The sequence below is a fragment of the Enhydra lutris genome, unplaced genomic scaffold, assembly GCF_002288905.1.
Source record: "Enhydra lutris kenyoni isolate GAN:26980312 unplaced genomic scaffold, ASM228890v2 scaffoldscaffold6, whole genome shotgun sequence".
NCBI classification, from domain to species: Eukaryota; Metazoa; Chordata; class Mammalia; order Carnivora; family Mustelidae; genus Enhydra; species Enhydra lutris.
In genome coordinates, this window is record NW_019154090.1 from 5,489,467 (window position 1) to 5,510,403 (window position 20,937).

General features: G+C 54.0%; 1 protein-coding gene across 1 annotated transcript in view; it reads left to right on the top strand.

Moving 5' to 3' along the window:
• LOC111141703 (bone morphogenetic protein 7) overlaps positions 1–20,937 on the top strand; it is an 88,171-nt gene that overhangs the window by 41,447 nt on the left and 25,787 nt on the right. The window contains exon 3 of the mRNA XM_022494473.1: positions 16,950–17,098. Coding sequence (XP_022350181.1) covers positions 16,950–17,098 — 149 coding nt within the window. The remainder of the gene's footprint in view (positions 1–16,949; positions 17,099–20,937) is intronic.

The following is a 20,937-nucleotide window of genomic DNA, read 5'->3' on the forward strand; positions in this document are numbered from 1 at the left end:
GTCGGGGCAAATGCCCAACGTTCTTGCAAACACTGGTTCTTCCTTCCTTTGTCTTCCTGCCAGCCTGTCAGCACCATTTTCTTCTCCCAACCCCCTAGCCCCTCGCAATGCCCAAGGCATTCCATTTTCCCACGCCTGGAATGGAGGAGGGAAAGCCAACCCGGCCTCCTCCGGGATCCAAGGCAGGCATTGCTAATGGATCACGGAGCTCCCTCCTGCCTGATCCTCGGCAGAACCCCAGGCAGAGAGGAGAGGCAGCCGCTGCTGGCTGAGTGAGTTGCCGTGGAGTGAAGCCCACTGACCACTGGTCTCAGGTCAGCTTTCCTGGAAGCTTGCCCCAAGACGAGGATTATGTATGCAAGTGAGGAATTAGAAAACGTTTCCAGCAAAGGAAGGAGCACCGGGAAGTGGGTGGGCAAAGGCAGGCAGCCAGGCCGCCTAGAGTCTCAGGAGGGTGCCTTTGGCTCCCTCCTCCTGCAGGGGCTTTGGGAGTCAAGAGTCGCACCCCTTACCCCCCCGTCGGGGCTCAAGGGGCTGCAGAGTCCATGCCTCCACCTCTGTCAGGAGGGCCGGAGGCTGGGTCTCTCGGGCTCGGCTGTAGTGACATGCCGTGGTGCCCCGCAGACCCCTGCATGAGCTGGGCCATCCTGGGCATTGCGGGGAAGTCAGCAGCGTCCCTGGCTTGTACCCGTGAGATGTCACCCCCAAGCGGCAACAACATAAATGATCTCCAGGTATTGTCCCCATGTCCCCCGAGAGCAGGACTCCCCTTGATTAAGAAGTGCTGGCGTGGAGGCGGGGATGGCAGTCCCCAGGCACTTCCAGTCTGGATGCCGATGGGCAGAGTGGGTGCTGGCATCTGGGAGGGAAGCTCCCTGGGGGCCGCGGAGCCACGTAGGAGGGTCTAAGACTCTGGGGTTCTGTACAGGCCGCGGGGCTGCTGCTGGCTCTGACGCATGCTTGGCACAGGAAGTTCTTCCCCATCCCTGTCTTCCTCTGACCTTCCTGTTCACCTTGACCGCTCTCCACTCCCGAAACACTGCTTCGCACCTGTCACGCACCTGCTCACGGGCTTCTATGGGTCCCAGGTCTGGGATTGTAAGGCCCAAATTGAGTTGTCATTGGAACCACATGGGAGCAGGTTTAAAGAGAGACGTAGAGGGGCGCCTGGCAGAGGCTCAGTTGGTCAAGTGTCTGCCTTCGGCTCAGGTCATGATCTCACAGTCCTGGGATCGAGCCCACATCGGGCTCCCCGCTCAGGGAGGAGCCTGCTCCAGGATTCTCTCTCTCTCTCTCTCCCTCTGCCCCTCCGGCCACTCACTCTTGCTCTTTCTCTCTCTCTCTCTCAAATAAATAAATAAATCTTTTAAAAACAGAGAGAGAAAAAACCCCCAGAAATTCTCATTTCTAACCCCAATAGGACGGGTGTTGAGACTAGAAGTCTTCATGTGTATTCTTTCTATTTTTTTTAAATCTTATTTTATTTTATTTTTTAAATTTTATTTTTTTATTTATTTGACAGACAGAGATCACAATAGGCAGAGAGGCAGGCAGAGAGAGAGAGGAGGAAGCAGACTCCCTGCTGAACAGAGAGCCCGATGTGGGGCTCGATCTCGGGACCCTGGGATCATGACCTGAGCCAAAGGCAGAGGCTTTAACCCACTGAGCCACCCAGGCACCCTGTTTAATCTTATTTTAGAGACATTTTAGGTACAGAGGTTTCCTCTTAAACCCCCTCGCCCTACACATGTCAACATCCGCAGCCAGAGTGGGGCCACCGTCACCATGGGTGAACCCACATGCACATGTCATCATCTCCCCAAGCCTGTAGTCCACACTAGGGTTCCCTCTTGGTGGTATCAATTCTCTGGGCTTTGATAAATGTATAATGACTTGTGTCCACCATTATGATGTCATCCTGAGTATTTTCACGGCCCCAACAGTCCTCTGAGCTCTGCCTGTTCATCCCTCCCCTCCCCCAAACCCTGATGGCTCCTGTTTTTCTCTTAATTGTCGTTCCAATTTTAGTATATGTGCTGCCGAAGCGAGCACTTAATTGTCTTTATAATTTTGCCTTTTCCAGAGTGTCCATAGTTGAAATTCTACTGGAAGTGGCTGTTATTATTTGATGGTTCAAAACAAGCACCTAGGACTGGCCGCATCATTTGTGAGACCCAGAACAAAGTGAAAATGTGGGTCCACTTGCTAAGAATGTACCTTGGAGGGGCACCTGGGTGGCTCAGTGGTTTAAGCCTCTGCCTTCGGCTCAGGTCATGATCCCGGGGTCCTGGGATCAAGCCCCGCATTGGGTTTTCTGCTCAGCGGGGAGCCTGTTTCCCTTCCTCTCTCTCTGCCTGCCTCTCTGCCTGCTTGTGATCTCTCTCTGTCAAATAAATAAATAAAAATCTTTAAAAAAATAAAAAATTTAAAAAAATAAAAAAAAAGAATGTACCTTGGATTTCAAGCCGGTGGTGGCAGAGCATTAAACCATGCAGAGAGTCCTTCTGTGGGGGGGGCCCCTGAGTGATGGCACAGGTCCCCTGCCCGTGGGACGGGCCCTGCTACTCTCTGGGCGTGGATGTCTGCGGATGTCTGCGGGTAGCCGTATTCACCTGCACACCCTGCAGCTTTACCTTGAAATGCTTCAGTCCGGGGCGTGCCTTCCACAGCCCAGCTCCCGCCTCATTTCTAGCTGCCTCCCGTACACAGACACATTGACACACACACACAGACACGTGCACACACACAGACACAGACACACACACACACACACACACACACACACACACACACAGGCACTCCCATCCACAAAGGCATATACGCATGCACACGGACACACAAAACACACAGACATATACACAGGCACACACTGACGCATGCACACACACACGCACACACACACGCCCTCTGGTATGGCCAGGTTGGCATTTGCCTACCCCTTTGCTCTGGAAACTTCTTGTTTTCCAGCCTCTGCTTTTCTCACCCCATCTCCCTGTCTGTCCGGTCTAGTCCAGTTTAATTCCCACACCTATACTGCCAAACCAGCTTTTTGAAAAAAATATAATTTACTTTTTCTTATTAGACTATTTTTTTTTAGAAGTGTTGGACATAGAAAAATTGGGTACAGAGAATTCCAACATGCACTGTACCTGGCTTCCCCCATTAGCCTATGATATTAGTATGGTGCATTTGCTATAAAAAAATAAACCCATGTTGGAGCGCCCGGGTGGCTCAGTCGGTTAAGTGTCTGCCTTTGGCTTGGGTCATGATCCCAGGGTCCTGGATCGAGCCCCACATCGGGCTCCCTGCTCAGCAGGAAGCCTGCTTCTCCCTCTCCCACTCCCCATCTTGTGTTCCCTCTCTTGCTGTGTTTCTCTCTGTCCAAAAAAAAAAAAAAAAAAAAGAACCCATGCGGATGCATTGTTATCATTAACTGAGGTCAGTCATTCATCCAGATTCCTTTTGTTTTCATCCTCACGGCCTGTCTTCTCTAGCAGGATCCCACCCAGGACACCACCTGACTTTTCCTCGTCCTGTCTCCGTAGGCATCTCCTCCTACGAGTTTCTTGGACTTTGCCCATTTCTGATGACCGGCTTTTCGCAGAGTGTTTGTGCATAACCCTTTCCCACTACGGCTGTCTGTCTCAACCCTACCTATCGTCTTTTTAATCTGACCGTTTTTGTAGTTTTTCTGTTCTCCTTGTATTTTATTTTTTAAGTGTATTTATTTATTTCAGTCATTGCTATACACGGAGTGGGGCTCACACTCATGACGCCAAGATCGAGAGCCTTGCGCTCCTTCTGAGTGGGCCAGCCGTCTGCCCCCATGGCACTGCCTGCTTTAAAACGAAGCTCTACTCCTCCATCGCGGTGCGGTCTCGCTGTCTTTTGAACCCAGGCCGCTGGGAGTCAAGATCACTAGGTCCTCAGCCTGGAGCACCCGTAACCTTTGGGGCTTTCAACCGCCGTCCCTCCAGTGCCCGGCTTAGAGCAGACGGTTTTGCTTCTTGAGTGAAGACTGGATTGTAAGAGCCTTCTAAGGAATAGGACTTGTTTTGCCACTGACTCTTCTTTAGGGCTAAATTAAGGGCTCTTTAAAGATGATACCTAGGTCCAAAAGCAGGTGTCTTTTTCCCCCTGGATGTTGTGGGGTTGGGCATTTGCACTCGACCTTTGGCTCAGGGATTGGGCCCACAGGTGGGGCCGTGGAGGAGGGAGCACAGGGTGGTTCAGGAGTCAGGTAGGACGAAGAGCCAGAACCAAAAGCCTCCAGAGAAACCTATTGTCAAAGGAAAGGAAATAGGGATTCTTCTTGGAAAGCTTCTGCTAACAGAATCCTGCTTCGGATGCCTTTCCCATCAGAGGGCCCGGGGTGCATGTCCGGACCCTGAATTTCCAGGAGAACCTGTGACCCTCCAGTCTTGCTTCCTGGGCAATCAAGGGTGTTGCCGCCTTCCTCCTCATCACCTTCTCCGCTCGCTGGCGCCATGGCCATGGATGTCTTGGGTGGATGTCCTGCCCGCTGTCTTCCTTCTCCAGCCCCTACCAGCCACCTCAGGGTGGGGGGTGACTCCTGTCATGTTGGCCTCACCAGCTGGGGCCTCGGACAGAGCCTCCGACCCTCCTCAGTGAGGTGGCCACAGACCCAGATGCTTCCACTCGGCACTGGCCTCTCCTGCCCGAGAGTCTTCTCAGACCCTGGGAACGTCTGCAGCCCGTGGAGGGGCCGAGGCCCCCGGGAGCAGCCCTCCGTTGCCGGCGGTCAGGGATCGGTAGATCAGTCCTGCACTCTCCTGTCACCTTGAGAAGCACCATGGGGAGTGGTGTTCACCCTCGTCCTGGGGGCCCAGAGGTGTGAGCCCCAGCTGCACATGGCGTCCTGTTGGGGCTTTCTTCCATCCCTTCCTCGTGCTCTCGCTCGTGTCCAGGTGGTTCCTGGGGGGCGTCTCTCGGGCTACTTGCATTTGAGTCCTTGACTCGGGATCTGTGATCAAGACAGATCGCAACTCGGGATCTGTCTCGGGGGGGTCCCTTTCAGGGGGGCCTCCGAAATATGACAGAAGATACGATGGGGTGTCCGGCTGGTGGGGCCCTCGGCGAGCTGTCTCCTCAGCCTCCCCTCTGGCCACTGATCTTCCGTTTCAGGATCTGCGGCCAGAGTTAAGTCTGAGGCACCCTGTCCCACTCTGCACGGAGGCGCTCCCATCTGGCCTTTGTTTCTGGAAGCCTCGAACCTGGCGATCGTGATCCCTGTGTCTGCCCACAGACCCTGCTGCAAGGCTCACTTCCCTTCCCCGTCATTTGCCCATTTCACTTGACTTCCCTGCCTCTGGGTTTGAAATCTTAAAACAGCCTGTGGTTCTTAAAAAAAAAAAAAAAAAAAAAAAAAAGGGGAGAAAGAAAGGTAGGGAGGACGACCAGCGTGAAAGCTGTGTTTGTGTTGGTTTGTTTATTCCCTGAGTGTGCGTGGAAGAGGCAGCCTTGACCTCAGTCTATTTTGGTCTGGCGCTGGAGGCTGGAGGAAATGGGGCAACGGGGGAAGGGCTGGGGAGATGAGTCTGCCGGCCGGGGAGTCTCCCCCGCCCGCCTCCACGGTGCCAGGTGGACGCAGCTGCCCAGCCGCAGGTTTCCAGAGCCGCCTCCGAAGCCTCTCGGCGCTCCCCAGCAGGCCCTGTGTCTCTGCAGCCCCCCCCCCCCGCCCCGAGGCCTTTTGGTGACTGACGTCACCAGCACGGCTCACCTCTTGTCCTTTGGTGTCTGTGTGGCTTGTGCCTCGGTTGGACGGAGTGACAGGGCCTCCAGTTGCTGGCAGCTCGGGGGCCCAAACCCTGGAATCGGAAGCAAAGGGGAACAAGAGTTGGCGCCAAAAGTCAATTGGCCGTTGGCTTTCTTCCTAGCTGTGGCTTCCTGTCCATCCGTGTCCTCCTGGCTCCCCCAGACACATCCCGATGAAGGAGCGGGTGCTGGCGGTGACGAGGGCACAGGCATGGAGGGATGAAGCCCACACCCCTGGCAGCTCCCCGCCGGGGCTCTGCTTGGGTCATCCGGCAGCCCCCCGAGGGCACAGGCCAGCCTGGAGGGTGGCCTGTGCAGGGCCTGGGGCTGACTGGTGGCTGGGACCGGGCACCCCCATGGGCAGTGGGGTAGGGGGAAGCAGTGGCCTGAGGCCCTAGGAACTGGGGGTGAATCCGTTGCTGAAAACACTAGAGTCACTCGAAAAAGGAAAACATTTGCTTTTCCTCTTTTACTAACACAGACGACAGGACGTGAGCCCAGAAACCACCCCCTGGGCTGGTAGGAGCGCACCGATGGCACAAGCACGTTTGCTCAACAGATAATTGAGACCTGCTGCGTGCCACGCGGTGTGTTCGGTGCCCGGGCTACGCCAGCGGCCGGCAAAGCAGGCCAGGTTCTTGTGGCCTCGGAGCTCAAAATCCTGGTCGGGAAAGAGGACGCTCCGAAGACCTCTGCAGACAAATTTAAACACCAGCCCGAGCGCTGGAAAGGAGAGGCTCGGAGCGTGTCTCATGACAACGCGCCTCTTGGGTGTCTGTGGAAGCTTCCCCGGGGGGCTGAAGGAGGCGCAGGTGTGATGGAGATCAAAGAGCAGGGGACAGTGTTGCGGGGGCCTGTGTAGGCGGAGGCCCTGCCCAGACGGGCCTGAAGGGAGACAGGGAAGGCTGGAGCCATGGGGCCAGGCAGGAGGAGTGTGGGATGACAGGGGGTGTCGGGGAGGCAGGGGGAACACGTTAGGGACTCTGGGCTTTTTGTTCTAAGAGCTAATAAAGGGTTGAAGGCAGAGCAGTTACCTACTCAGATAACAAGGCTCTGAAGGCCTCGCAGGTTGCTGGGGACTGGGGAGGTCGGGTCAGGAAGGGTGGAAGTAGGGCCCCCCGGGGTTCCTCCTGGTGGCAGCTCTCCCTCCACCACCAGAACCATTGCTGGCTTCCCTGAACCTTCGCCTCCCACCCGTGGAAAGGGCCACAGCCCCTGCCTCGCAGCTGTCGTGGGAATCAGCAGGCCCCTCTCAGTACAGGAGCCAGGCCTGTTCCAAGATCGTTGCATCCTGAGTGAGGGTCCCACTGGGCTGTGAGCTCCCTGCTTTGGGGCTGAGGCAGCTCAAATCGGGGGCCGGGGGGAGTTTCACACTGCCTTTGAGGTCTGCTCCAGCCCAGAGCCATGGGTCTTGGACACTGGCTGGGCCCTCCTGACTCTGTCATCCCATTTAATCCATTTGAGAACAGTCCTCATAGTTAACCCATTTTATAAATAAAAGAAGCTGAGGGACAGGAGTGGGCTTGCCCAGGGTCACTCCCCTGGGATTTTACTTTAACTTTCCTAAGACCCAAAGCCTTGTGTTACAATACTATGTCCCTGCCCACCCAAAGTGTGACCCGAGGACCAACCAGGGGGCTTCTTCACAGAGGATTCTGGACTTCACTCAGACCTCTTGATTGTTTTCTTCTGCGGGTGCTGCATCCCTGATAGGGGAGAACCTTCTATTTTTAGCTCTGCTCCTCCTCGTCCACTTCCTGCCTCCATGACCCATGGGCACGCACATGTTTGAGAGCCTCTTTATCACATGCCAAAGCCAGAGTAGAACTCCTTTGCAGCAGGACTTCTCAGAGCCTTTAAAGAGCTAATGCACATTCTGAAATTTCTCAAGGAGGGGTGATGTGGTGCATTCCACCCTTATTCGAATACAGAGCTTTTTCATTCTTGACCATCTCATTTTCCTCTCTTGGGTATTCAATTAATGGAGGCAGTTTTCGAGACCTTGGTAAATTTCAGACGCTTCCTCTTGCAGATGGGGAAACTGAGGCCCCGACCTTAATGGTTGCTGATCTGCTTCCTGACTTTTGACAACATGGGCCTCCTGGACTGTAGACAGGAGTGTTGTTGACTGTCCCGTGAATGCCCAGATGAAGGGGCAGGGGCGGGAAGGGAGGAGGAAGAGAGAGACAGTCAGAAAGACAGACAGATGGTTCTGGGGTGGGGAAACCGTGGGCTGGCGACTCATGCTCCGGCCCTGGGCGGAGGGTACCATGCTTCTTTGTGTATTTTTCCACCTTCCTCCCAAATGACTTAATTTTAGCCTTCCTGGATATGCATAGTCTTAAAGCGTGTTTAAAAAAAGCCTCGGACCTCTCCGACTTCATCTTCCTGTCCTGGGGACGCCAGGGACTGTTTGGGTGACTTGGTAGAAGGGCAGGGCATTCCCTGGAGCCGCAGGTGGGGTGCTGGGGACCTGGGCTGGGTCCGCCCAGCCTGGGGCCCTGGAGGGGCACTCCCCGCAGCGCCACACCCGACTTCCCCCCTGGGCCCTTTGATCTCCTTCCCAGCGCCCCTGCGGGCCTGGTGTTTGCGTGCTGGTCCGACTCCAGGTGCACGGGGGCTGCTGGCTTCCCAGGCTGACTCATCCTGGGCCGAGCAGCAGCATGCCCGCTCCCCCTCCGTGACATCACGTCAGCCCGGGAAAGCTGGGGGTTCCCCACCGCACTCGCTCCTGCTCTGTCTTCTGGGGCATGTTCTCGAGGCCCCGCAGTAGTGCAGTGTGTGGAGATTTAAAGTGTCCAGCCCTGCAGTGTTCCAGAGTGCTGGGGGTTTGGGGTGAGGGAGGGGAGTCTGCTGGTAACCCCTGCTGAAGACTCTGACCCCAGCTTCCCTGTTCTCTTTGGACCAGAACCTTCCCTTGGCGGCAGGTTCCCCTCCCCTCTCTCACCTTGCTTTGCATCCTCTGTTCCCTCAGCTGGAATGCCCTTCCTGCCCTCCTGGCTGCATTAGCTCTGCCCATCCCTCTGACCTGCCCCAGGAGACCCTGGACTGCTTTTCTTCCTCTGCTGCCCTGGAGGACTCCTTCCTCTCCTCCTGCCCCCTGATTGGGCTCTAACAGCCCTCACTGGGTGATGCGTTCGGCGCATCGGGAGTCCGAGCCCACGTCTGGCTCCTCACAGAGCACCTGAGACCTGGGGGTTGGTTTCAGGAATGAAACTCCATTCGTTCCTATGGCTGGCTGTTTTGACAAATCACAAATTTAGTGGCTTGAGACAGCACCTGTTCGTTCGTCATGTTATGTCTGTGGGGGTCGGAAGTTCTAGACGGATCTCACTGAATTACTCTGAAGGTGTGTCAGGGCTGAGCCCCTTCTGGACGCTCCAGGGGGGACAATCTGTCGCCTTGTCTTTTCCAGCTTCCAGAAGCCACCCTCATCCCTTGGCTCATGGCCTCCGGCTAGCAGTCACGTCCCTGTGACACTGCTTCTGTCCTCACACCTCTGTCTCTGGTTGGCGCGTCACCCTCTTTGGGTGACGACAGGGGCCCCTAAATCACATCAGCAGAGCCCCCTTGACTCGACAAGTCACAGGTTCTGGGGGTAGGATGTGGGCTTCCGGGGTGTGTGTGTGTGATTCTGCCCAGCACATAGTCAGAAATTCATTTCTTTTTCTTGGATGGGGATCACTTGGCCCGGTGCCAGCCACGTTCTCTTGGATTCTCTCCACGCGCTCTAACTCCTGGGAGGATTCCTTGGGGGGGGAGGGTCCCAGTGGGAAAGAAGGGTGGCTCCATGTCACTTCCTATCTGGGGCCTGCCACTCCCTTGCTGAGGACAGTTTCTTAACCTCTCGACCCCTTTACTGTCTCACCTATAAAGCAGGGGTCCTGACCCTATGTGTCCTGTTGGAGGAAGGAGGATTAGGTAAGAGAATGTCACTCACTCAAGCGGGGTGGCAGGAGCGCTCCCAGGCCTCAGTGGTGGGTGCTGGGCCCCTCGCTGCCAGCCAGGCCTCCTGCAGAAACCCTGGGTACCTCCAGATGTGGCCCTTCCAAGCCCTGGCCATGGGTGCTCCCCAAAGGTGATGGGCTGTGTCTGAAGGACGCGGGGTGGGGGTGGGGGGATGACTATCAAGCCGGGTCTCAGGCTAGAATGGTGAGAGACTGTTTTCTGTCGTACCACCTGAGACAGAGGCCCAGAATTGGCTATTCACGTGTGGCCACTGGTGGCCCGAGCACCAGGTCTGGCCTTCCCAGCTGAAAATTGAACCAGTGGGAGCAGATATCCCAGGCTCTCTTCAGCTCTTAAGACCCCAGACCACTGGGACCCTCAGGCAGAAGGGGGAAGGAAGCTTCGTCCCCACGTGGCTTTGGGATGGGGGCTATCTCCAGTGATGAGGCCATGGGCACTGGGGACGGGGTGGGGCCTGGCTGGGTTTTCTGTTCCCTGGGGCTCCTGCTCCTGCCTGGGGTGCACCGGCCCAGAGAAACCCTTAGACTTCTAAGCTGCCTGGTTTTCGAGTTCTGGGGCTGTCCCGATTGGAGCTGGTTTGAATGGCGCACTGATCTCCCGGAGGCTCCGGTCTGGGAGGGGCTCCCCGCATCTCATGTGGGATCATCCCGCTCTGGGAGTGGGTCATGGTGAAGGCCCTTGAGATCTGTCTCTGAATCATTTCTAAGGAGCCAGAGGGGGGAAAAAAAAAAAGAGGACTTTTCCACCTTCCCACACTGGAGACTTAAAAATACCCACTTTTCCAGTGTCGTGGAACTTTCCGGGGGAGGTGGGCTGGGAGGCGCTGGAAACCAGCTCTCGTGGTGGTGGGCCGCCCTCCTGCTTCTCCCTGTGGGTTAGCTTTCAGCTTTCTCAGGGTTGTCCCTGGGAGCAGGAGGCCGCCAGCCCCAGCAACTCCCTGTTCCCAGGCTGGTGGTTAAATATTAATACCCCTCCGTGCCACGACGTTGGGGTCACCGGCGGTTCACACCTCACAGAGAGCAGGGCTTTGGGGCAAGCTCAGTTTCAGGAGAGAGCCGTTGACCTTCGGGGTCTCGAGGCCGCTGGCTTTCATCGGGAGCAGCTGGAGAAGGTGGGGCAAGGCAGGCCGCATTTGCATCCCGAGCCTGGAGGGGCAGGCACGTGGTCCGCACCCACGGAAGGGGGTGGCGAGCTGGGCCACCTCCCTCCCCTCGGGGTCATCATGCCGGTCCGGTGGAGCGTGGGAATAGGTTGTCCCGTGTCAATCTTGCTTCTTTCAGAAACGGCAGGTGCCCACTGAATTAGATGCTATTGATGAACACGGGCAGAGGAGACAACGTGTTATGGCATAATGGCTCTGTGTTCTGTATTTCAGGCTTCAGTTGGCTTTATCCCTTTCAAAAATAAAGCTTTATTGAGATATAATTCACAGAGTATACAGTTTACCCTTGTAAAGTGGCTCAGTGGTTTTATTAGTCTATTTCAAGCTATGGGACCAGCACCCCTATTCCACATTTTCATTAGCCCAAAAGGAAACTCCATGCCCATTAGCACTCACCCTCCCCCCATGCGTCCCCTCCCAGCCACTGGCAACTACTGAGCTTTCTGTCTCTGTAAATTTGCTTCTCTGGACATTTCATAGAAATGGACTCGCACCTGACACGGTCTCGTGTCTGCTTTCTTGAACTTGGCATAATGATTTCCGAGTTTATCTGTGTAGTACCGGGTGTCGCTTGAAGATTCCTTCTTACTGCCCAATAATTTCCCGTTGTGTGGATTTACCATACTTTGTCCATCCATTTATCGGAGCATGGATATTTGGGTTGTTTCTGCTTTTCAGGACTATTATGAATAATGCTGCTGTGAACATCTGTGTGTAAGATTTTGCGTGGACCTATTTTTTATTTCTCTTGGGTGGTAAAATTACCCCAAATTGTAGCTCTGTGTTTCACCTTTCGGGAAACTGCCAGACCGTTGTCCACAGCAGCGGCAGCATTTCCCAGTCGCATGAGAAGTGTACGAGCGATCCAGTTACTGAGTATCCTCGTTAGCACCTGCTACTGTCTGTTTTGGTTTTAGCCATCCGGTGGGAGAAAGTGCTATCTTACTGTGGTTCCAAGTTGCGTTTCCCTGGTGACTGACAGTGCTGATCCTCCTTTCATGGGCTCCCTGGCCATGCGTGTATCTTTATAGAGACGTCTGTTCCCATTGGCCGTGTCCGTTGTTGGAGGCCATGGCGGATTAGATTTCCCCACCTCGTCCTCTCCCGTTTTCTTGACCTATTTGTACAAGCAGGAATTGTCTGTTGATAATCTGGGGATTTGGGTAAAAATACAGTACAAAACCATTTGGGGATTGGGGGTGAGAAAGACTTTTCATTTCTTTTATGTTGTGTGTCTTCAGTTTTCTATTTCTTCTTTTCACCATTTTTTAGCATTTTGTATTTCTCCAGAAACGTACATGCCACACATTCTGTTTCATAAAGCCTTTTCGCTGAACACCCTATCATCAGGAATCCCCCTCATCAGGAAGTGTTGATCTGTATGGAAGCTTGTACATACCACCATGTCTTACCAGTGTTTCTTAGTAGGTGGTTCTTAGTTTTTCGGTGATAAACGGCGTAACCATAGTTTAGGTTCTGTCTCTGTGAGGGACAGACTATCCACTACACCGTGTAACTCAACAGTCATTTTGTTGCTCAGGAATTTGGGCAGGGCTCAATTAGGACACTAATTGAGGTTCTTGCACTTTCTACAGCATCTGCTATGGTCAGTGATGAAGCTGGCAGCTCAGCTGGGGGCTGGCTGTGTTTCTTTCTCTCTCTTTTCTAGACCCTCTTCCCCCGTGGCCTCTGCCCCCTTCCATGCAGTCTCTTTCTTAGCACAGAAGTCCGATTTCGGGATCCACGGCTAGCTTCCCAGAGAGCAAAAACAGAACTGCTAACCCTTGGACAGAGCGGGGCCTCTCTTCCACTGGGTCCTACTGGTCACAGCAAGTTGCAAGGTCAGCCCAGACTTCAGAGGTGGGGAGCAGCCCCCACTGATTCATGGGAGAGCTGTCTGTGGGGACCAAGATGGGTGGCCCCATTTACAGAAAGTCTACGACTCTGACCATCCCGTCAGATGAACTTTGGAGTCGAAGTACACGTTCTTTGAATGGATATGCGGTCTACTGACTTGCGGATTTGGGGAATCCATATCGAGCAGGGAACGTGATCCTGTTGCTGCGCCTGCTCTAACTGCAGCGTGTCCCGACAAGCCATCAGGATTTGCTGCCAAGCTGGTCTTCACTTGGGTCTCCCCACTTGCTCAAGAAGGTGGCATTAACCCCACTTTACAGAGAAGGAAACTGAGGCCCAGCAATCTGCTGGCTCAACCTACTCTCCTCTCCCTTCGCCAGCATCCAGATCTCATACTTTATAGCATTTTCTCTGCTCCACACAATATTGTAAGAGTAAGAGGCATCACGCAGAATCCAGCCACCTCCTGTGTCTCTTATCCTTTGGTGAGAGGTGAGTTAAGGAAGGGACAGGGCTCACATGCTCACGGTCTGGGGTCAGACTTCCAATGCTGCACCCGGTTCTGTCCCTTTTAAGGTCACTGAGCGTGGGTGGTGCTTTACTTCTCTAGGGCCCACTGTCCTCGTCTGTAAAATGAGAACAACCGTCTTACGGTTGCGGGTCCCAGAGCACTGACATGAAGGAAGCACCTGGATTTCCAGCAGGGTTGAGGGTGGGGGAGTGCCGTCGGGCTCCTTGGGGGACCGTCACCCTGAGCCTTCCCCTCCTCCGCTTGCACCTGGCCTGGGTCAGGGGGGCCAACGTGTTCAAGGTAAATAACACGTCACAGAGGTCCTCCCCAGTGTGAGAACCACTGTGCTCTAATGAGATGCTCAAGGCAACAGCTAGACGAGCCCACTCTCCGACCTGTCCCTGCAGACTCTGTCGCAGAGTCATTCCTCCATTGTCTTTTCCTGTGGGCCTGGACCTCGGGTGCAGAAGCACAGCCTCGCCAAGGGTGTCCTGCCCCAGTGCCTTTGAATGCGGCTCTGCGTCTTCCAAGCAGGCCCGGAACAGAACGCAGGCTGAGGCCCCCGGGGAGGGGAGCCGGTGCATTCCCACTGATTCATAGGATGAGTCAATGCGGGCCGGTACCATCTGGCGCTCAGTGTCAAGGCCTGTAATAAGAAGGTTTAGTATCGTTTGGCAAGAAAGACGTTCGCTGTTCGAGAGCCCCAACTTACTCTTCGTTGCTTTACTGCCCATGAGGGCTTACCCAGATATCTGGTCACATTTTCCGGCAAGTAACATTTTCCAGCAAAGTCACCACCCAGGCTTGCGACTTCTGGGCCGTGGCATGGATGCTTCCTACGAGGCCCAGGGAGCCGGTCTGAGCGGGGGAGCTGTTCTGGTTTGGGCTGGAGTTTCTGTTCGCTGTTATTTGTTGAGAACAGCTGATGGCTCGTTGACGGTGCCGGCGGTGCCCGGTAGCCGGAGGGAGTCGTCGAGGCACACTGGAGATGAGGACAGCAGGGAGCTCTTGCTTGGAGGCAGGAAACCCGCACAGGTGTCTCCCGAATCGGTTCTAGAACTGCCCATCCAGGGGCCAGGGAAGAAGTGGAAGTGATATGGTCATGCAAGACCGTCCTGTTATTCTTCCACTGGGACGGGACAGGCCAAGTTAGCGTCTCCGATACCCTCTGTGGCTCCAAAAAGCTATCGCTCCTTCTGGCATCTTCTAGCCTCTCTGTGTGTCGGAGCGGGGAGTGGGCTCAGAGGGACCAGCGAGGGGACAGTACACGTCCTGTGTTGGCTAGGAGATCCCCAGGCACGGTTCATTCCCACACGTTGCATAATATAACTCGGTATTTTCTCAGTCAGGTTCTGGCCATTGTTGAGTATCACCTACAAAGAAATTTTCGCCGAGACGGATGCCGATAACCCCCTTCCTGTCTTGCGGTCCCGGTGAGGCCGTCCCATCCCTGTGGAGTGCCCTGCCCTCCCACGGCCAAGGGCTGGGCACCTCCTTGACTCGGCCAGCTAGGCTCTCTGCTCTCAGACTTTGGGCTGGAGCCATTCCCAGAGAGAAGTAGAGCTCGGGTTCCTGCCGTCCACAGCTGTGCTCCACAAGGCAGCCCGACATCCTCTCCCCTGCCTTGGCTCCTTCTCTCGCAGAGGCTGGTTCTCCATCCCTGTGTCTGCCTCTCTGAGGACCTGGGACTCTCCCTGTACATTTCCAGTGGGCTCTGCGTTCAAGTAAATTTGAACGCTGGCTCAAATTACTGCTTTATTTTCTGCGTGCCTTCTCACGACGCCTGCACACATGAAGGTCCGTGTGTTATGGCAGGCAGCAGAATTACAGTTCGGCAACCTCACAAATGTGGAGCCTCCACGGCACATGGTAGAGATGAATGATGGGGTGATGGGTAATAGGAGAATCGGGGACCGGGGCCGATAGGAAATGTGTGCCTCGTCCTGGGGGGCACCTGCTCCTTTGCATCCAGCCCATGGTTCAGTGCCTTATAGCACAGTGAGTTCGATTTGCCAGAGGCTCTGAAATGCCGGTAGTCACAGCTGAGCAGAGGTAGTGTCCAGAAGAACTGTGTTGCTGGATGGTGGCAGGCGTGGGCTTGCAGGCCATCTCCCTGGATGTCAGCCCTGTCTTGGCTCTGTCTTAGCCCACAGGGAACCCTAGTCACCCCAGGCAAACAGCTGGGCCTTTCGGAGCCTCAGTTTTGGGGTCTGCACCCTAATATTCTCCTCACAGACTTGTCGTAAGGACGCAGTGCTGACATGATGCTGGTCAGGCATTTCAGCCTGGAGCCTGGCGCATGGTAAGTGCTCAGTAGTCAGAGAAAATTCACCGTAATTCCCCAGAAAATTAGATCACTCCAGATCTGACAGGGTGGAGATGGTCAGTGTCCTGGGGCAGGGGGTTTAGATGTTGTTCACCGTTGTACCCCGGTGTCTGGCACAATGCGGGGTGGGCTCAAATACTTTAACTGATTATTGAAGACTCAAAATATTGAAACTTCAAATGTTTCTAAGTAAAACTGTGCGAGATGTTACGAGACCTTGTATACTAGAATTCTATCACAAAGGTAAAAATTCACCAACCTATCCACCCAACCACCCATCCACCCAACCACCCATTCACGTACCCAGCTATCCACCCCTCCAGCTACCCATTCACCCAACCATCCCTCCATCCACCCATCTACCTGCCCACCCACCCACCCAACTGCCCATCCATCCCTCCATCCATCCACCAACCAACTACCCACCTATCCACCTACCTATCTACCCACCCATCCATCCACCAACCCATCCATCTTCCCATCCATCCACCCATCCACCCACCCATCCTGTCTTCCACACACCCATCCTTCCATCCATCCACCCACTCTCTTCTCGCCCACAGACCCATCCTTCCATCCACCAACCCGCCCATCCATCCACCCTCCCATCCTCTCATCCCCACCCATCCATCTTCCATACACTACAATGACATTTATAGTTTTTTTGCTACTGCAAAATGTGAGAAAAAGAGGATTAAAGGGTTATCTCTGTAAATTATGTCAGTCTCGGAGTTCAGCTCCTAATGCTTGGAGGGTTTATGAAGAAGTTGCATGGCCTGGAAATGAAGAGCCTTTTCACTGGTGCTCAGTTACCTGAGCTCACACCCTAACTCCGTAGCGTCCTGGCTAAATGACCTGGGGCAAGTCATGGCCTCCCCATAGTCTGTGGAGATGATAGTCTCACTACCCTGTAGGGTCGTGAGAATTGAATGAGATAATGTGTGTAGAATTCTCGGGGCAGTATCTGGCACATGGTGAGTAATCTAACAAGTGTGGGCTTCTTCCCCGAGACTCCCAGCAGCACAGAGGCTATAAATTCCTGCCATACTGTCCCCTGTCCCATCGGTGTGCCACCTAACATGTGTGAAGGGTGAGTTTGCCTCGGAGCAGCTCCTTGTCCGCTGTGTGTATCTCTTTATGCCTCTTCCACACTCCCTTTCCCCATCACAGCTATGAGGGTGTCTCTAGGCCTGGATCTTGCTCTGATGCACCCACTTTTGGGAGCCCAGTGGCCCTCCTCCTGCATCCCGTACTCCATATGGTCCTTCTCTCCAACAGCGGCTGGCCGGTGACAGGGTGACAGAGCCACGGCTTGCTGACCTGGAGCCTGGGTCTCTCCTCTTTTTCAGGGAGTCAGACCTGTTCCTGCTGGACAGCCGCACGCTCTGGGCCTCGGAGGAAGGCTGGCTGGTGTTCGACATCACCGCCACCAGCAACCACTGGGTGGTCAACCCACGGCACAATCTGGGCCTGCAGCTCTGCGTGGAGACCTTGGACGGTAGGTGTCCGGCCACCATCTCCCTGCTTCTAACGCAGCCCGTGCTCCTGGAATCACGCAGGAGCCCGGCAAGCTCATGCCTGCTTCCGTCAGAACAGGGCCCCCCTGCCCCAACCAGCCAGTACTCACTGTCCGGCCTTTCGATCCCAAGCAAAAGTAACACCCACCCCCTTTGCAAGAGATGGTTACATGGTTGGCCACAGCTGGGTCGGGTGGGGCCCTGTGCAGAGTGAGGTCCTGCACCAGCAGGGTAAGCATCGTCTTGGAAACGCAGACTCTGGTCCCTCCCAAGCCTGCTAGAACCAGCGCTGTGCCTGGGGCCCCAGGTGCTCGCGGAACACATTATGCATCTGAGATGTGCTGACCCAGGCACCCCACCCCCGGAGACGGAGGACATGCTGCATGCATGCCCCGTGCATGGCAGATGTCTAACAATATCCCTGACCTCTACCCACTAGAGGCTGGTAGCATCTCCCAAAAATGTCTCCCTGTTGAACAAAACTGTCCTAGTTAAGGACCACGGCACTGGTGCAAGGAAGGCATGAAGCCCCTTCCAGGAGACCCTGAATGTGGTTCTGAGTCCCAAATGCTTGGAGAATCCACGGTTGGTCTATGTCGCCCTGTGCCTCGCAGTCACTCTCTGCGGGCACCCACCTGCTTGGACAAGGGTGACCAGAAGGCGAGTGGGAACTCAGGTGGAACTGCTCGCGCCCACGTCTTCCCCCAAAGCGTGTTTCTTATTAAGTGTGGGATGGCTTTGGGTGGGTAGCTTCTTCCTTATACCAGCTTTCAGGGAAAAAAAACCCCAAACTAGAAACACATTTATTTTAGAGTGGGTAATATTTGCCAGTGGCTCAAAATGCAAGTTACAGATATGCACAACGGTGTGGCTCTCCCAGGGCCGCCTGAGCCGCTCACTTCCACCCCGGGGGCACCTGCCGTTTCCCTGTTCCTGGCTGTGTTTTCAGAGATGCCCTCTGGGTGTTTAAACAACTCCATATAGATTCTGTTTTGCTTTTATTTTATCCCTCCCGCAAGTAGTGACATGGCATATACGGTGTTCTCCGCCTTGCTTTTTATCGCTAACCTTGAGGGCTGGCCCTTTGCAGCCCTGGACGAGCTGCCCTGTTTGTTTAGGGGCGGTTGTGCTGTCGTGTATGTGTGTAGTTGAGTGTAGCTCTGCCATTCACTCGCCTTGTGACTTTGGACAACTTCCCTCACCTTCCAGAACCTCCTCCTCTCCAACACACAGGGCCACAGGGGGTGTTAATGCAGAAAGAGTTTTAAGATAGTGCCCCAGTGAGCATAGGAATCCCCCCGGGGCATCCTGGTAAAATGCAGTTTCGGATCGAGCCAACCTGGAGTGGAGGAGAGGCTGCCGCAGAGGCTGCTGGTCCTGGGCCACGCATTGGGAGGCAGAGCTGAATCTAGACCTGATGCCTCGGACACACGCCCCACTCCAGGGCTGTTTCTGTTGTTATTCATGGTGTTGGTGTCATTGCACTGCTCCTACCACTGACACTGACTTATCCGGGGCCCCCTTGGGAAGAACGTGTACGCGTTTTCTGGTCCTTTGCTCTTACGAACAGGGCTGCAGTGGAAAACCTCAGTGCACGTATCGTTGTCCACTGAGTGTAGCCCTGGGATAAATTCCCAAAGGGGGCGTTATCTGTGCGTAGTTTGGACAGGTGTTGTCAGTCTGCCCTCCTTGGGGCTGTGTCTGTTCACACCCCCGTCAGAAGCACATGAGGGCACCTGCTTCCCCTTCTTTGACAGTACACATTCCCAAACTTGTCCATCTTGGTTAATCAGGGAGATGACAAATGGGCTCTTGTAGCTTTGCTTTGTTTTCCTCTCTGCTCTGTGAGGCTGATCCCCTTCTCTGGTGTACTGCTTGCAGTCAACTCCCTACATGCCATGCGTTTATCCCCTCTGCCCATTGCTCTGACAGAGCGTTGGTCTTTTTCTTCCTTATATTCTAAGGACACCTGGCTCTTTGTGATTTGAGCTGCAAATAATTTGTCAGTTTTTCATTTTTCTCTTTTACTGTAGTTAATGCCAGGTGCCAAATGGATTTGGGTGATGTAGCCAAATTGTCTCACCTTTTGTTTTATTGCTGCTGGGCTGTGCCTCTCTTCTTTTCTATCAGAGGCCACTGCTTTGGTCTGGAGCTGCCCCCTCAGTCTGAGACTGGCCTGAGGCCATGCACTCTGTGGGAGGTGCAGCAGAGTTTAGGACTGTGCTTGTCTCGCTTCCAGGCTGGTCTTTCTACTGGTGGAGCCTTCAGCCTCCCTCTCCTCCTTTTTCCCCTCTCCATGACACATAAAGAGGGGAGGTCCTGGAACTGCCAGAGTTTTCCATGGCTCTGTATTGGATTGGCAAACTATATGCCCGGTGGTCCAGATTCAGCCTGTACCCTGTTTTTTTTCTGTGGCTTTTGAACTGAAACTAGTTTTCACATTTTTAAATGGAGGAGGAATATCAAAAGAAGAAGACTATCTCATGATATGTAAAATTATATGAAATTCACATTTTGGTGTCCATAAAGTTTTATTAGTACACAGCCACACTCACTCATTTACATATTATCTAGGCCTGCTTTTATGCTATCACTACAGAGTTAAGTAGTCGTGACAGAGACTGTAGTCCACAAAGTTGAAAAGAAGTATTATTTTCAGATGATTATTTATAGACAAAGAATGCAATCCCTGTTGTATGCCAGAACTTCTCAAACTATGTCCCATGAAGTGTCAGTGGATGTCCCAGGGTAAAGGGAAGCATTCATGATCAGTTAAGAGTGAGAAAGGCGAGGCTGGATAAACTAAGCAGATTTCTCTGCAGGACTTACCAGAATCTTTATTTTGCAAATATCCATTGTGAATTTCCTGATGGGGCACAGAGCATAGAGGAATTCTAAACTTATTTGACAAGAGTCATTCAACTCTTCTTTTTACTTAAACGCTCCTGAGGAACATATTGGAGATGAAGTAAAAATGGGGCTAAAGTAGATTTGACTCCTCTCTTCAGAGTGGCCATTTCCCTCGACTCGTGGATATTGTCTAGATCTTCCCTCTTGACCTTGATGGGTCCTGTGCTTCTCTGCCCTGTCTGCCCTGCTGGCTTGGGGTGGCCCAAGTTTGGTTTTTCTCTTAACTGACACCCAGCCCAGTTTCCCTAGTGTCAGGCTTGCCATTATCTTTCTCTCCCAAAAATCTGGGGCTTTGTGCCCTTATTTCCTCCAGCTTCTGCTTCCCCCCAGAATGCAGGTGAAGCTTAGCACTCAGTGAGATGGCACAGCCTGATGGTTAAAGCTTGGACTCAGAAGGCCAGACTCACCAGGTTCAAACCCCACCTCTACTGTTTCTACCCACATGATCTGGGGTGAGTCACTTAATGTCCCTCATCTGGAAAGTGGGGTTAATAATAGTTTCCACCTTCCAGGGTGGGTGGTGAAGGATCAGATGAGCTCATGCAAGTGAAGAGCTTAATTGTTCAACTTGGAACAGCAGCTGAGCCCAGAGTCAGTGCGTAATGCCGTAGCCTCTTGTCATTCCCACCATGGGGCCACAAGGCAGGTGCTGCCAGTAAGATCCTCATGGGACAGTAGGCCCCTGGCAGGTGTGCGACTCCATATTCTGGCAGATCCCTGGGGATCCCTCTTCATCTAAGGGGAGGCTAGCCTAGTGCTTGTAAGATGCTACCCAGGGTCTGAGCAAGGATCAGAAACTGTACTCATGACTCAGGGCCTGTCTCCTCCCCTCCCACCCTCTCCTAGATGGGCCGCCCAGAGCTGGGCATGGATGCCACCACTCAGGAATTCGGCTGCTCTGTCCAGGCAC